At 50.0% G+C, this 15,090-nt stretch overlaps 1 protein-coding gene across 11 annotated transcripts; it reads left to right on the top strand.

The window, feature by feature from the left end:
- The first annotated feature begins 4,648 nt into the window (after window positions 1-4,648).
- Window positions 4,649-14,970, top strand: SNX32 (sorting nexin 32). 11 transcript variants are annotated; one of them, XM_060103478.1, is made up of 13 exons: window positions 4,649-4,847; window positions 10,610-10,714; window positions 11,065-11,175; window positions 11,275-11,417; window positions 11,590-11,713; window positions 11,873-11,977; window positions 12,175-12,280; window positions 12,443-12,518; window positions 12,750-12,789; window positions 13,779-13,865; window positions 13,945-14,130; window positions 14,206-14,291; window positions 14,618-14,970. In XM_060103478.1, exons 1-13 carry the CDS (start codon window positions 4,833-4,835, stop codon window positions 14,799-14,801), a joined length of 1,368 nt encoding a protein of 455 aa, XP_059959461.1. In that variant the 5' UTR covers window positions 4,649-4,832; the 3' UTR covers window positions 14,802-14,970. The 11 variants fall into 11 exon arrangements, with proteins under 11 accessions (XP_059959461.1, XP_059959470.1, XP_059959460.1 ...); XM_060103487.1 differs by lacking the exon at window positions 4,649-4,847 and adding an exon at window positions 4,893-4,914; XM_060103477.1 differs by lacking the exon at window positions 4,649-4,847 and adding an exon at window positions 4,923-5,107.
- Window positions 14,971-15,090: the final 120 nt, after the last annotated feature.

The following is a 15,090-nucleotide window of genomic DNA, read 5'->3' as shown; positions in this document are numbered from 1 at the left end:
TGTTGGATCCAAAACCGTATCCCCCTTGCCCTGCTGCCAGAACCTCAACAGTGGTGGCCATGCAAATAATCCCCAGACAGGAGACTGGAGAATCTTCTCTGCAGAAACTGAAGAGTTCCTGCAATGTGATCTACAGATTCTGACATTTGAGGGTACCCACTAAAAAAACCCACTTCTCCAGCCACCTTAGAGTGAAGCCCATCAATTAACAAGCCCCATCTCTGCACCTAGAGTTTCCAATTAGCTCTGCTCAGTATCCTGTTCTTAAATATTAATAGACAAATATCAAACATTTGAGGAAAACCTCCAACAACACACACACACACACACACACACACACACACACACACTCACACACCAGAAAGGGTGGAAGGGAATTCAGAGGAAACAGTGTGAAAACCAGAAGAAAACTTAAAAACAGGAAAATTCCTCAGAGAGCTAAGAGCACATGTACATGAAACAAAAACAGAAATGCTATATGTAAAATAAGGAGCAATCAGTGTACAAGGGAGTTAAAATTAAAAATCCAGTAGAAAGGATAAGATAAAGTTAATAACATTTTCTATCCAGAGAGTAGAAGAAAAAGAGGGTGACATAAGTAGAAAAAAAAATGAGTATAATGCAGGCTCCCACACCCTGAAAATCACAGAAAATGGGGTGAGAGTGCAGGTTGGGCCTTGGCGCGGCAGAAAACAGGTAATTTACATATGAAAGGAAAACAGATCACATCCATAGAGTTTAAAAAAGAAGAACAAAACTGTACTTTTAAACAGCAGCACTTGGAAGTTAGAAGAGCGTGCCTTTGAAATTCTAAGGGAAAACATTGCCAACCTAGAATCACACACCCAGTTAAACTATCAGTCAAATATGAGAGAAGAGTCAATATTTTCAGATAGATAAGGTGTTACAAAGTTTACCTCCCGTGGTTACTTTCTTTGGAAGCTATTAGATGATGTGGTTGACCAAAATGAGGCTGTAAAACAAAAAAAGGGGAAGAAGATCTAAGATCCATGCAGTAGGAGAACCAACACAGAAAAACAGAGAGAAGTGTTAAGAAGCTCAGGAAAGCAGCTCTGGAACAAGCCTAGAACGAGCCACCCTATATCAGACCCAGAGGACAAAGGACTCCAAGAAGGAAATTGCCAGGAAAAAAAAAAAAAAGAAATTGATAGATTATCTGTTAGATTTGACTATACGAACAAAATTATGGCATAGAGTTTAACAGCACTTTTGGAGATGGGAAAATTAGGTAGGGGTGTGTAGAAAACGTAACAATTAAAAAACATGAGGCTACTATAAATTTGTGTTATGAGACTTATGATATGATGAAGTTTCTACCCCTTAGAAATTGTATAGACTTTAAAAAGTATGTGGAGGAGAAAGGGTGATGTATTCCTTTCATCCTAAGTATCCATGACTGCTTTTTGCCATCTCTTAGATCCCTACCCAAGAGTCTTGATATTGATGCCTTGACACTAGATACTCAGAGAATCTTCTCTCTTCCCTGGGGTGACAATGGATGGTGGATGACATGTGGAAGACAAAAGAAAGCCCCAAAGGAGACAGACACAAGGGGAAAAGTCCATGTGATTAGATGCATCATTAAAAGTAAAAAATGGAAATAATAATAATAATTCAAAATAATTGAGACCACTTCAAATTCAAATTTGATGTGGAGGTAAGGGGAACTTGTGGAAATGGTGATCATGGCGAAGTGATTAAAAAGGTGGAGCTCAGGAACTTCCCTGGTGGTCCAGTGGTTAAGAAACCTGCCTTAGAATGCAGGGGACGCGGGTTTGATCTCTGGTGAGGGAACTAAGATCCCACATGCCGTGGGGCAACTAAGCCCACACACCTCAACTACTGAGCCCACATGCTCTAGAGTCTGCGTACCATAACTAGAGAGCCCATGTGCTGCAATGAAGATCCCTGCATGCCTCAACTAAGACCCGATGCAGTCAAATAAATAAATAAATACATATTTTTTAAAAAATAGTAGAGCCCGGGACTTCCCTGGTGGCGTAGTGGTTAAGAATACGCCTGTCAATGCAGGGGACATGGGTTCAATCCCTGGCCCGGGAAGATCCCACATGCTGTGGAGCAACCAAGCCCATGCGCCACAACTACCGAGCCTGCGTTCTAGAGCCCGTGAGCCGCAACTACTGAGCCTGCATGCCACAACTACTGAAGCCCACGAGCCTAGAGCCTGTGCTCTGCAACAAGAGAAGCCACTGCAATGAGAAACCCATGCACCACATCGAACAGTAGCCCCCAGTCGCTGTAACTAGAGAAAGCCCACACGCAGCAACGAAGACCCAAGGCAGCCAAATAAAAATAAATAAATAATAAATTTATATATTAAAAAAAAAATAGTGGAGCCCAGCAATTATTCTGGATACAATCTGGGGGCTAGTTAGAGGGAAGATCAGGGAGGCTGGGCTCAGTCCAGATATACAGGGCCCTGCAAGAGGCCTGTCCCATTACACTGTAAAATTGGCTGCATGGGAGAGGAGGGTACAGAAATAGTAAAGGAAATAACTTTAAAATCCAACAAACATAATCACTATTATGGGATTTGGCTTCTTACTTTTTTTCTTCACTTCTTTATTTTCTTATCTCTGCTCTTGCTTTTGTCACTTTGGGGCCCTTCATTATTCTTTAGGATCCTCTCTCAGAAACTGCACTCCAGCCTGCATCTCTGTCCACAACTTTCATGACCTATCCTTATCCTGCTGTAACTTTCCATTTTTCTCACTATGCATTCTCCTACATCTCATAAACCCAATCATGTGTTAAGCTAAATCATTCTAGCCTGTCCTAAATCCATTTCTCAAACATATCTCTATAAGCTCCTCAGTCACAGCTCTTTTCCAAGAAACCAATGTCCACTTTTCCTCTACCTATCAACACATTAACGAATCTTCTTTTTCTTCTCAAAATGTTCCATTTCCCTCCTTATCACTTCCATTGGTCCTGGTCTCCGCCTTCATCCCCAGTAGCTCTTCATTCCCATTCTCTCTTCTCTTAGGCAAAGATGCTCTCCTTTCCCTCTCATATTTACCCCTTCAGGGTCAGTAACGTTCTGCTTGTCTCTAATTTCTCCTCTCTGACTTTCAATACTTCCCTTATCTGCTTCTCTTTCCTTCTTTACCTTAAATCCTTCATCTGCCTCATTCACTGGTACCTTTGTCTATAATCTTTCTCTTCCATAGAAACAGATTCATCAGTATTATCATTCACTTCATCCAAGACATCCTCCTCAACCTCCACCCCTTCCTCAATCTCTTCATTGTTCTCCTCTACCTTTTCAAAAGGAATGTCCATCTCAGCATCAGTAATTTCTATCAATCTTTCATCACCAGTAACTTCCACCACTCTTTCAATTTTCTCTTCATTTATGCTCCCCATTCTATTTTTTTTTTTTTGCGGTACTCGGGCCTCTCACTGCTGTGGCCTCTCCCGCTGCGGAGCACAGGCTCTGGATGCGCAGGCTCAGCGGCCATGGCTCACGGGCCCAGCCGCTCCGCAGCATGTGGGATCCTCCCGGACCAGGGCACGAACCCGTGCCCCCTGCATCGGCAGGCGGACTCCCAACCACTGCGCCACCAGGGAAGCCCTATGCTCCCCATTCTTGAACCCTCCAATTTCTCTCCACTAGTCCCCAGTTTCTCTCCCCTGGATCCCTGCCTTTCCCCGCTGAACACCAGCTTCTCTCCACTCGACCGCAGCTTCTCTCCGCTCGACCTCAGTTTCTCTCCACCTGACCTCAGCTTCTCTCCACTCGACCTCAGCTTCTCTCCACCTCACCTCAGCTTCTCTCCACCTCACCTCAGCTTCTCTCCACTTAACCTCAGCTCCTCCGCATTCTGCCCTAGTTCGTACCCTCTGGATCTCGAGTCCTCTCCACTGGTTCCCACTCCAGTAAACTTCAACCTCTCTTTAAACCCAGATCCCCCCCTAGACCCCGCTGTAGTCCCTGCATTCTCAGATTCAGCCTCTATTTCGTGTCTGACTTCTTGCTTTCCCCACACCTCCTTGGAGTTGTCTTTCCGCAAACCCGCGGAAGCCTGTAATACACTTGCTACACTGCGCACTCGTTTCACATCCATCCTTTCCTGACTCCGGCCTGACTTTCCTCTCAAGACTGCCTTTTCCACATCTTCTAGTCTCCGGTCCTCAGACTCAAGCTTCGGGTCCCACATCCTAGGCTTTTGCGTGTTTCTACCCAGGAGCTCCATTCTCTTCCCGATCACGATGAGCCCGTTCCAGGGCATCCACAATTTTTCTCGCATCGTCTGCGCCCCTCTACTTCCAGGCTCCAGTTGCGACCGCCCGCGGGTCCGCGCCTGGCCTCGGGCGCCCTGGCCGCGGGCCCTGTCGCGCCCCCTCGCCGCCCTTTGCGGCTTACCCAGCCACTCCCTCTTGTCCCAGAGCGGATGTCCAAACGGAACCCCTTTCTCCAAAGACATTAGCCCTTGTCCTTGTCCCTAGTCCGCCACCCAGGGCCGGCTCCCCATTCCCCTCACCCACCCCACCCTCCCACCCAGCCCTCTGGCCTGCCGCCCCGCCCACCGCCTGGAGGGCGCGAGACTAGGGTAGTGCGCACGCGCAGGCCGCGCCAGGCCTTTAGAAGGCGCGGCCCAGAGGGGCGGCGGGCGGGAGTCAGCCAGCCTGGGGCGTGGGCTGACGCGACACTAGACCTCTGCGATCCTAGAGCCCCCCCCCAACCCCACGATTCCATCCCCCACGCTGTCGACTGTTCCCGGCCCTCTCAGTTCCGCGCTGCCCCTTAAAAGCTGGGGCCCGGCAAGGAACGACAGGCGTTGCAGCCAATGGCGTCCCGCACGGTAAACCTGCTACCCAATCAAAAGGCGCGGCTGCGAGGGAACGGCGTGGAACCACGCCCGGCTCCAGGTGACTCCTTGGCAGGGAGGGGAGAGTGCCTCAGTCAGCTGATAGGATCCCCACTGGGTCCATTCCTTGGGGCGATTTACCGGGGACCAACCCACGGGAGCGCGCGGGCAGTGACCCGCCGCGGAATTCTTGTGTGCTGTAGTCGAGAACGAGAGTGATGGAGGTGCATCTAGAGGCTGGGAAGGAGAGCAAGGTACAGAAAAGATGCAAACACCCTCCCAACCTTCACCTCACTCCATGATACCCAGTGATGCACAATCAGGGAATGGTGTGTGTGTGTGTGTGTGTGTGTGTGTGTGTGTGTGTGTGTGTGTGTGTGTTCGTGCCCACGCATGAGGCAGAGAAAGGCGAGACCTGAGCAAGGGGGTGGGGCGCTTCTGTGGCATCAGCATGGGGGCTGGTGAGGATGTCAGAGGAGGCAGGGTTTACCGTGGCCCCGACAGATGGAAAAGGACCCGTCGCTCTTACTCATCCCCTCCCCAGGACCGACTCATGCTGGTTTGATGGGGAAGAAGAAGGAAGGATGTTAGGGATTGAGAAGGGGCTGGAGTACCCTCCTCCTTTCCCAAGGTGGGGGAATACTGTTCAGCACTAATGGCTTCACTTGTGTATCTATGTTCATGTAATCATGAGACCATTCATTCTTTCCTCTTGACTTCATTCAACAAATAGTTTCTGAGCATCCTTGTGCCAAGGATGGTTAGGGGTGGGGCATACAGAGGTGCACACTTTTAGGGGTAGGAGGAATGTGCCTAGTGGGCTGTGACTGAGGATAAGGATGGAGCAGCTGTGGTCCATCTTTGAAGTACCATCTCCCTCAAGAAGTTACCAAGCAGGAAGGAGACAGGGGACTTGGGGGCCTATTGCACCAATGAACCAGATTTTGGGGGTGGGGGGCAGTTGGACAGAGGAAGAGCCTGCCATGGGGGTGTCGGAGAAGCCAAGAAGTGAGGAATGGGGATCAGTGGAATTTGAAGAAGTGAGAGGGGTGAGAGACCAAAGTATGGAACAGAAAGCATCTATTTCAGTGTTTATCTATGTTCATATTCATAGTTAAATTAGTTAACACAGGGACTTCCCTGGTGGTCCAGTGGTTAAGACTTTGCCTTCCAATGCAGGGGGTGCAGGTTTGATCCCTGGTGGGGGAGCTAAGATCCCACATGCGTTGTGGTCAAAAAACCAAAACATAAAGCAGAAGCAATAAAGACTTTAAAAATGGTCCACATCAAAAAAAATCTTTAAAAAAATTAGTTAATATATATAAAATGCTTAGAGCAATGCCTGGCATATAGGTAAAGCAAATATAAGTGTTAGCTATTATATTACTATTACTGTTACCAGTAATAGTGGATGCTATGTGTTCTGAGGATATACTGGGCTGTCAAACTGATGGGTGCACCCCTAACCTTTGTAGATGCCATACTCTTTGAAAATCTATTATTAGACCATGTCCTCCAGAGTAATCATTGCCTTCTTCAAAATTCTCCTATAAATATAGAGAAATGAAAACAGTAATAAATGAATATGTAAGTAAAAATATAACAGAGAAAATGAAATAACATAAAATACTTGACTAACAGAAATCAAGAAAGAAAGAATAAAGCAACTATACTCCAATAAAAATTAATTTTTAAAAAAAGAAAGAAAGAATAAAGGAGCAAAAAACAGATGAGATGAAGAGAAAACAAAAAGTAAGATGGCAGGTTTATAGCCTACTATATCAGTAATTACAATAATGATGAATGGAACAAAAGCTACAGTTAAAAAACAAACATCTGGGCTTCCCTGGTGGTGCAGTGGTTAAGAATATGCCTGCCAATGCAGGAGACACAAGTTCGAGCCCTGATCCGGGAAGATCCCACATGCCGTGGAGCAACTAAGCCTGTGTACCACGACTACTGATCCTGCGCTCTAGAACCCGCAAGCCACAACTACAGAGCCCAAGTGCCACAGATACTGAAACCTGCGCGCCTAGAGCCTGTGCTCCGCAACAAGAGAAACCACGACAATGAGAAGCCCGCACACAGCAACGAAGAGTAGCCCCCACTCACCGCAACTAGAGAAAGCCTGCGTGCAGCAACGAAGACCTAACACAGCCATAAATAAATGAATAAATAAATAAATAAGTTTATTTTTTAAAAATCTTCACATTTGATTTTTAAGAAACAATTCTGGGGCTTCCCTGGTGGCACAGTGGTTGAGAGTCCATTTGCCGATGCGGGGGACATGGGTTCGTGCCCTGGTCCGGGAAGATCCCACATGCCGCGGAGCAGCTAGGCCCATGAGCCATGGCCACTGATCCTGCGCGTCTGGAGCCTGTGCTCCGCAATGGGAGAGGCCACAACAGTGAGAGGCCCATGTAACGCAAAAAAAAAAAAAAACCCAATTCTGTTAAAAGTGACATACTTTTTAAGGACACAGAAATATTGAAAAACTGATGAAATATGTACACTATGAACACACTAACCAAAAGAAAGCTGGTGTGGCTTTATCAATTTCAGACTGGAAGACAAGAAAGAAGTATTACTAAAAATAAAGAGGAACATTTTATAATGATTAAAGAGTCAATTCAACAGGAAAACACTCCTCAATTTTATGCACCTAATAACAGTTTCAAAATATGCAAAATAAAAAATTACATGTGCCACAGAGCAGCTAAGCCCGTGTGCCACAACTACTGAGCCTGCACTGTAGAGTCCACGAACTACAACTACTGAGGCCTGCGCACCGCAATGAAGAGTAGCCCCCGCTCGCCACAACCAGAGGAAAACCGCACACAGCAACCAAGACACAATACCGCAAAAAATAAACAAATAAATAAATTTATATATATATATAAAATTACTGAGAAAAATTAAAGAAGACCTAAATCATTGGAAAGATATTCCATGTTCATGGATTGGAAGATTCAGTATTGTGAAAACATCTGTGCTTCTCAATTTGATCTATAGATTCAGTGTAATTTCAATCAAATCCCAGAAAGTTCTTTGGGGGTAGAAATTAACAAGCTGATTCTAAAATTTATTTGGAAATGCAAAGGACCTACAATAGCCAAATGATCTTGAAAAAGAACAAAGTTAATTCTACCTGATTTCAACGTTGCCTGTCAACTACAGTAATCGAGAGAGTGTGATATTATCAAAAGTATAGATATATAGGGCCTCCCTGGTGGCGCAGTGGTTGAGAGTCCGCCTGCCGATGCAGGGGATACGGGTTCGTGCCCCGGTCTGGGAGGATCCCATATGCCGCGGAGCGGCTGGGCCCGTGAGCCATGGCCGCTGGGCCTGCGCATCCGGAGCCTGTGCTCCGCAACGGGAGAGGCCACAACAGTGAGAGGCCCACATACCGCAAAAAGAAAAAAAAAAAAAAAAAAAAAAAAAGTATAGATATATAGATCAGTGGAACAGAATAGAGAATACAGAACTGATCACACTTATGAGGTCAATTGATTTTCTACCAAAACAAATCAATAGTGAAAAAATAGTGTTTTTAAACAAATAGTGGTAAAATCACTGGCTATTTATAGGGCAAAAATGAATCACAACCCATACCTTACACTGCATACAAAATGAATTAAATGGATCATAGACCTAAAACTGTTAATTTCTAGAAGAAAAAAATAGGAGAATATCTTCATGACCTTGGGGTAGGAGTGCTTCTTCAAGAGTACACAAACCACAAAAGAAAAGATTGATATGTTGAGCTTGTAAAATTATAAGCCATTAAGAGAGTGAAAAGGCAACCCATAGAGTAGGAGATATTGGCAAAACATATAACTGACAAAGGGCTTGTCTCTAGGATATTTAAAGAGTTCCTACAAATCAGTAAGAGAAAGATGATCTGATTTTTAAAAGATGGCAGGGAGGAGCAAAAGACTTGAATAGGCACTTTACAAAAGAAGATATCTGAATGTCTAATAGGTACATGAAATGGTGTTCAATATCATTTCTCACCAGGGAATACAAGTTAAAGCCACTATGCACTATTTTTTTTTAAAGATGTATTTATTTATTTGGTGGCTCTGGTCTTAGTTGTGGCACATGGGATCTTCGTTGCCGTGTGCGGGATCTTTGTTGTGGCATGTGGGATCTTTTTTCTTTAGTTGCAGCATGTGGGATCTTTTTTTTTTTTAATTTTTTTTATTTTTTTTTCTTATTTTTTTTTTATTTTACAAATTTAATCAGTTATACATATACATATGTTCCCATATCCCCTCCCTTTTGCGTCTCCCTCCCACCCTCCCTATCCCACCCCTCCAGGCAGCATGTGGGATCTTTTAGTTGTGGCATGCGGGATCTAGTTCCCCGACCAGGGATTGAACCCGGGCCCCTTGCATTGGGAGCATGGAGTCTTAACCACTGGACCACCAGGGAAGTCCCCACAATGCAGTATTACTGTACCTCCACCAGTAAGGCTAAAATTAAAAGGACTAACAGTTCTAAGTATTGGCAAGGATGTGGTGCAACTGGAACTTTCATTCAATGCTGGAGGGAGTGTGAATTAGTACAGTCACCTTGGAAAACTGTTTGGCAGTATTTATGAAAGCGTTTTAAACACACGCCTACCCTCTGACGAAGCCATTCTCGACAAAGCCATTCTCATTCCCAACAGAAATGAGTACTTAGGTCCCTCAAAAGATATATGCAAGAATGTTCATGGAAGCTTTATTCATAATAGCCCCAAACTTGAAATAATGCAAATGACCACCAACAGTAGAATGGATAAACTACGATACGGTCATATGATGGAACACTACACAGCAATGATAAGGAAACACTGCACTCAATGACATAGATGGGTCTCACTAAAGAACATGGACACAAAATAGTATATACTGTGTAACTGCATTGATACGAGGCTCAAGGCCAGGTAAAATTAATCTATGGTGCTAGAAGTCTAAGAGTGGTCCCACAGTGTCCCAAATAAGTGCTAGAGCCTGTGAGAGGAGAGAGGGAGGCCTCTGGGTGTGAGAGGTGGGCAGGTGTCAGTTTATACACTGGTGAGTAGTACTTGAAGGGAGAGTGGCTTCTGAGCCTCTACCTCTCTCCCTAGTACCTCTTGGCACAATGGTGTGGACATAGCAGGTGTTCACTAAATGCTTGTTGAGATAGCTCAGTGTAAGAATGAACTAGTAACTTGGTGCCTCAGGGATCTTTTCACTTAGAGAAAAAGTACAAGTGCTTGGCCTCCAAGTCAGTGCCTCTTGGCACCAAACGTAGTGAATGGAATGGTCTCAGGAGCCCCTCAAAAGGGGTGGGACCGTCTTATCCAGCTCACTTTACACCTGGTGAAAGGTACCTGAGGTAACCAGCTGAGAAGGGGTGGGCAGGTAACTGAGGAAGTGCATGGGGTTTGGAACCGAGAAACTCTGTTCAAATCTGGCCCTGCCACTTTGCACCTGTGTGATCTCGGCCAAATTATTTCACCTCTCTGGTGGTCGCAGCTTCCAGGCCTATAAAACAGGGAGAGTTCTGCCTACTTCAGAGGATGGCAGGGTGGGAAAGTGTCATTGTGAATCCCTGAGCAGTGACTTCTCAGGATCCCTCGGGAGGTGGGGGGGAACAGCCGGCGACCCCAGGGCGTGGTGGAAGTAATGCTGCTGAGGTGGTCTCTGCAGGAGGACCAGAAGCCTGCGGCGAGGATGGGCGGGGGGGGGCCGTTGTCAGTCATGTCAGGGACCTCCCTTCCCCCACAGCCCTCCTCCACGTCCGCGGACCTGCAGGGAGACAGCTCCTTACAGGTGGAGATCTCTGATGCCGTCAGCGAGCGGGACAAGGTGAAATTCACTGTTCAAACCAAGGTGAGGCTGCACCGGAGCAGGGGGGGTTCAGATGCCTGCTTCAGGAGCCCGGCGCGCAGATGTCCGCGAAGCCTCTGGGCACCGCTCCTCAGCCTGGCTCTTGGCCCCTGGCCCTCTGAGAAAGAGGGCATCCTGTCTAGTCTCGTACAGCCTTTGCCTGCCTAAGGCCCCAAGTCCTACCATCCCCTGCCCACCCTCCTGAGGGTAGTTATGGACGCGTGAGCCCCAACTTGGGCCTCCCCTGGGATGTGGGATTGGGGAGGCCCAGAAGTGGGTGCCCACGAAGCTTGGTGGGTGTAGGGTTTGGGCAGGGGAGGGAAGACACCTCAGCTAGGCTCCCCGGCTTCCAGAGCTGCGTCCCTCACTTCTCCCGGCCCGAGTTCTCAGTCGTGCGACATCACGAGGAGTTCATCTGGCTACACAATGCCTACGTGGAAAACGCCGAGTACGCCGGTCTCATTGTGAGGAGGGGCCTGCCTGGGCACCTGGGGGAGGCCGGGAGGCTGGGCCCGGCTTCGGGGTGCGGGTGACGGCCTTCTCAATGACGAGAGGACTTCCAGCTCTGTCCCTCCTTGGAGCAGATCCCCCCAGCCCCTCCAAGGCCAGACTTTGAGGCTTCAAGGGAAAAACTGCAGAAGTTGGGCGAGGGAGACAGCTCCATCACGCGGGAAGAATTTGCCAAAATGAAGGAGGAGCTGGAAGCGTGAGTGCCGCCGCCCCTTCCTGTCTGTGACAAAGCCCCAGGGTTTCTCCCCTGACTGTCCCCTGTGGGTGTTTAGGACCCTGCTCCTCGCTCCAGGGCTGCTGAGGGGGAAGGGGGCAGGAGGGGGGAAGGAGCCAGGGAGGGCCCGCGAGCTGCCTGCCGTCCTCTGCAGGGAGTATCTGGCCATCTTTAAGAAGACAGTTGCGATGCATGAAGTCTTTCTGCAGCGCCTGGCGGCCCACCCCACCCTGCGTCGAGACCACAACTTCTTTGTCTTTTTGGAATACAGCCAGGATGTGAGCTGGGCCACAGAGCTGGGGTCCCCCCTGGGGGTGGGGGACAAGGCTCTAAGTGGGCTCAGGCCTCTGTCTCATCAGCTCGGCGAGTGGTATATGCCCGGGGTGGGAGGTGCAAATGCCCACCCTGACGTCGCACCCTCCCCACGTGTGCCTCAGCTGAGTGTCCGAGGAAAGAACAGGAAGGAGCTCCTTGGGGGGTTTCTGAGGAATATTGTGAAGTCTGCAGATGAAGCCCTCATCACTGGCATGTCAGGGCTCAAGGTGACTTGGGGAGACCCCTCTCTGGATTCAACCCAGGGCCTCAAGTCCCCAGCAAGGATTGAGACCCTGGGTCCCTGTGGGAGGGAAGCCACTGATGGGGCCCTGCCTAGAGGGAGATTGTGCCACGCCCGGGAGCCCAAGGCTGCGCTGCTGCTCCTGGTGACTCGGTGTGAGTGGGTCCTGTCTGGCTCCCTTAGGAGGTGGATGACTTCTTCGAGCATGAGAGGACCTTCCTGCTGGAGTACCACACCCGCATCCGGGACGCTTGCCTTCGGGCAGACCAAGTCATGCACTCTCACAAGTGTACGCAGGGCTCCAGGGGCCCTGGATTCTCCCCAGTGGCCCTACTTCCCAGGGGAGAGGAGAGAGCAGGAAATGCCCTGTGTCTGTCCGTGGCCACAAACACCAGGGGTGGGGCTTGACGTGCAGACCAAGGGGCTCTGATAGATGGCTCTTCCCCAACAGGCGTGGCAGATGATTATATCCCTATCTCAGCTGCACTGAGCAGTCTGGGAACACAGGAAGTCAACCAGCTAAAGACGTGAGGACTCCCTCTTGCCCCTCTGCCCTCTTTCTTTGCCTGTAATAGTGTGTCTGTCCATGAGGGGTCACTCCGTGGAAGCCTACTATCAGCTCTAGTGGGAGATGCAGAAGCTCCTTTTGGGCTTTGGGAGAGAAAGAGAGGGAGGGTTCCCCAAGGGGGACCTAAGGGCAGGGAAGCTTTAAGCAACCCCTAAGACCCCTGCCCTAACTCCTCCCCACTGCCTCCTAGGAGCTTCCTCAAATTGGCAGAGCTCTTCGAACGATTAAGGGTGAGTACTGCCTCCGTGTCGAAAGGCCACCCAATGATCCTTTGCAGGGAAGAGAGTGTCCTGGGAGAGGGGAAAGCTCCAGGGTCATTTTGGAATGTTCAGTGATAACTTGGGCTCAGTGAGGCCCTGGACTCACTCTGCAGACTAGTTTAATAAGAGATGGGGGCTTCCCTGGTGGCGCAGTGGTTGAGAGTCTGCCTGCCGATGCAGGGGACACGGGTTCGTGCCCCGATCCCGGAGGATCCCACATGCCGCGGAGCGGCTGGGCCCGCGAGCCATGGCCGCGGAGCCTGTGTGTCCGGAGCCTGTGCTCCGCAACGGGAGAGGCCACAGCAGTGAGAGGCCCGCGTACAGCAAAAAAAAAAAAAAAAAAAAAAAAATAAGAGATGGAGTGGAGACAGGGATCCAGCCTCAAGTGTGGGTGTGTGGTGATGGGGGAGGAGGTGGGAAGTGGGCTTGGCGAGGCACTTACAAGGATGTGCCATGTGCCTCTGGCAGACTGTTCTGTGCTGCCAGCAGCCTGCCCCAGACACGCTCTTCCTGAACTCCTCTCCAAGAAAGTCACTGGAGTGTGCCAGTATTCCTAAAATGTCCATTGGACCCCATCTCTTCCCTGCTTAGGGCCCTTCAGTGACCCTATCCATCCTAGAAACTACCCAAGACACAAAGCCCAAAGTCCCTAGCTTGCATCTTAAGCCTGTTGTGATCTGGCCCACTGCTGCCCAAGTGCCCCACTGAACTTATGGTTCCCTGAAAACATAGCAGGCTTGCACACCTGCAAAGCCTTTGGCTGTTGTCTAAGCCCTACTCGACCCCCAAGATCCAGATCAGATGACACCTCCTCTGTGAAGCCTTCCCTGGCCTGCTCCCCTGAACCTCAGGGCTTGACATAGCATGGGTATCAAGTGACCCTGCTTGGTATTTAGATGAACAGCAGCACCCCCAGTCCTTAGCTGCACCCCCCACCAGCCTCCACTTTCCTGATTCAGAAACTGGAGGGCCGAGTGGCTTCTGACGAGGACCTGAAGCTGTCGGACATGCTGAGGTACTACGTGCGCGACTCACAGGCAGCCAAGGTGAGAGGTGGCCCCAGAGCAGACCTCAGGGCTGGAGCCACCAGGGAGGGCGGGCAGGCAGGCAAGGGCCGTGGGCCAGGGATCCTGTGCTCCTGCCGGCCCCAGGACCTGCTGTACCGGCGGCTGCGGGCGCTGGCGGACTATGAGAACGCCAATAAGGCACTGGACAAGGCGCGCACCAGGAACCGGGAGGTGCGGAGCGCCGAGCGCCACCAGCAGCTGTGCTGCCAGCGCTTTGAACGCCTCTCCGACTCAGCCAAGCAGGGTAAGCGCCACGGCCCTGGAGGCCCTGCCGCTGCACTGCTGACTCTGCCGCAGTGCCCACTCCTGTCTCCTCCAGAGCTCGTGGACTTCAGATGCCGTCGCGTCTCCTCCTTCCGCAAGAACCTCACCGAGTTGGCGGAGCTGGAGCTCAAGCACGCTAAGGTGAGCCCCCCAGCCTCACCGAGCCTTCTTGCTGCTTTCCTGGCCTACCACCCCTGGGCCTCTGGGCTCTTACCAAGTGTCTTGGTGCATGGGGGGCGCGGTGGAGCTGGGCGGGGAGGTCAGGCTGCCAGGAGCAGCCCCAGCTGTTCAGGGCCACAGTTCCCCATCTTGGATCAGGACCATTCCCTTCTGTCATTGGTAGTGAGGCCTCAATAAATGGTGGCTGTTATTGCTGAGAACAGAGATGGGGACAGAGGGGCTATCCAAGGTGGGGTAACAGAGGGGGTAGCAGCAGATGGGAGCCATCAAGAATCTCTCTTCTGCAGGCCAGCACCCTCCTTCTCCGGAACACCCTTGTCATCCTCAAAGGGGAACCTTAGAGCCACCAGAGTCCCCCCCCCCACCTCCCACTCCGACAAGATGCCTCCTTCCCCACCCCAGGAGCCACTCACCATGCCCCGTGACTTCTCGGGGCAAGGCCTACCCCTACCCCAAGGTGCCAGGCCCTGAAAGATAGGGCAGCACGGGCACCACACTTGGCCACAGGTAAGCAGAGCCTTAACCTGGGGAAACCCAGGGGCCCTGACCCCCCTCCCCAGAGGCTATGGGGCAGCCTCAACCCACCTCTGGCCCCAGAGTTCATTTGTCTCCAGCTTGTTCACAAATAAAAAGCCTGATTCTGTAGCAAGGAGGCTTGCCTGTCCTGACTTCCCATTTGGAGAGCCCACCAAGTACATTCTCTATCGGGGCACCATGGTAGAGACCAGATCCTGGGGGGACATGGCGGGGGACACCCCTG

This window comes from Mesoplodon densirostris, chromosome 7, assembly GCF_025265405.1.
Source record: "Mesoplodon densirostris isolate mMesDen1 chromosome 7, mMesDen1 primary haplotype, whole genome shotgun sequence".
Taxonomy (NCBI): Eukaryota; Metazoa; Chordata; class Mammalia; order Artiodactyla; family Ziphiidae; genus Mesoplodon; species Mesoplodon densirostris.
Note: the sequence above shows the minus strand (reverse complement) of the source record. Positions and strands in the feature narration are given on the sequence as shown.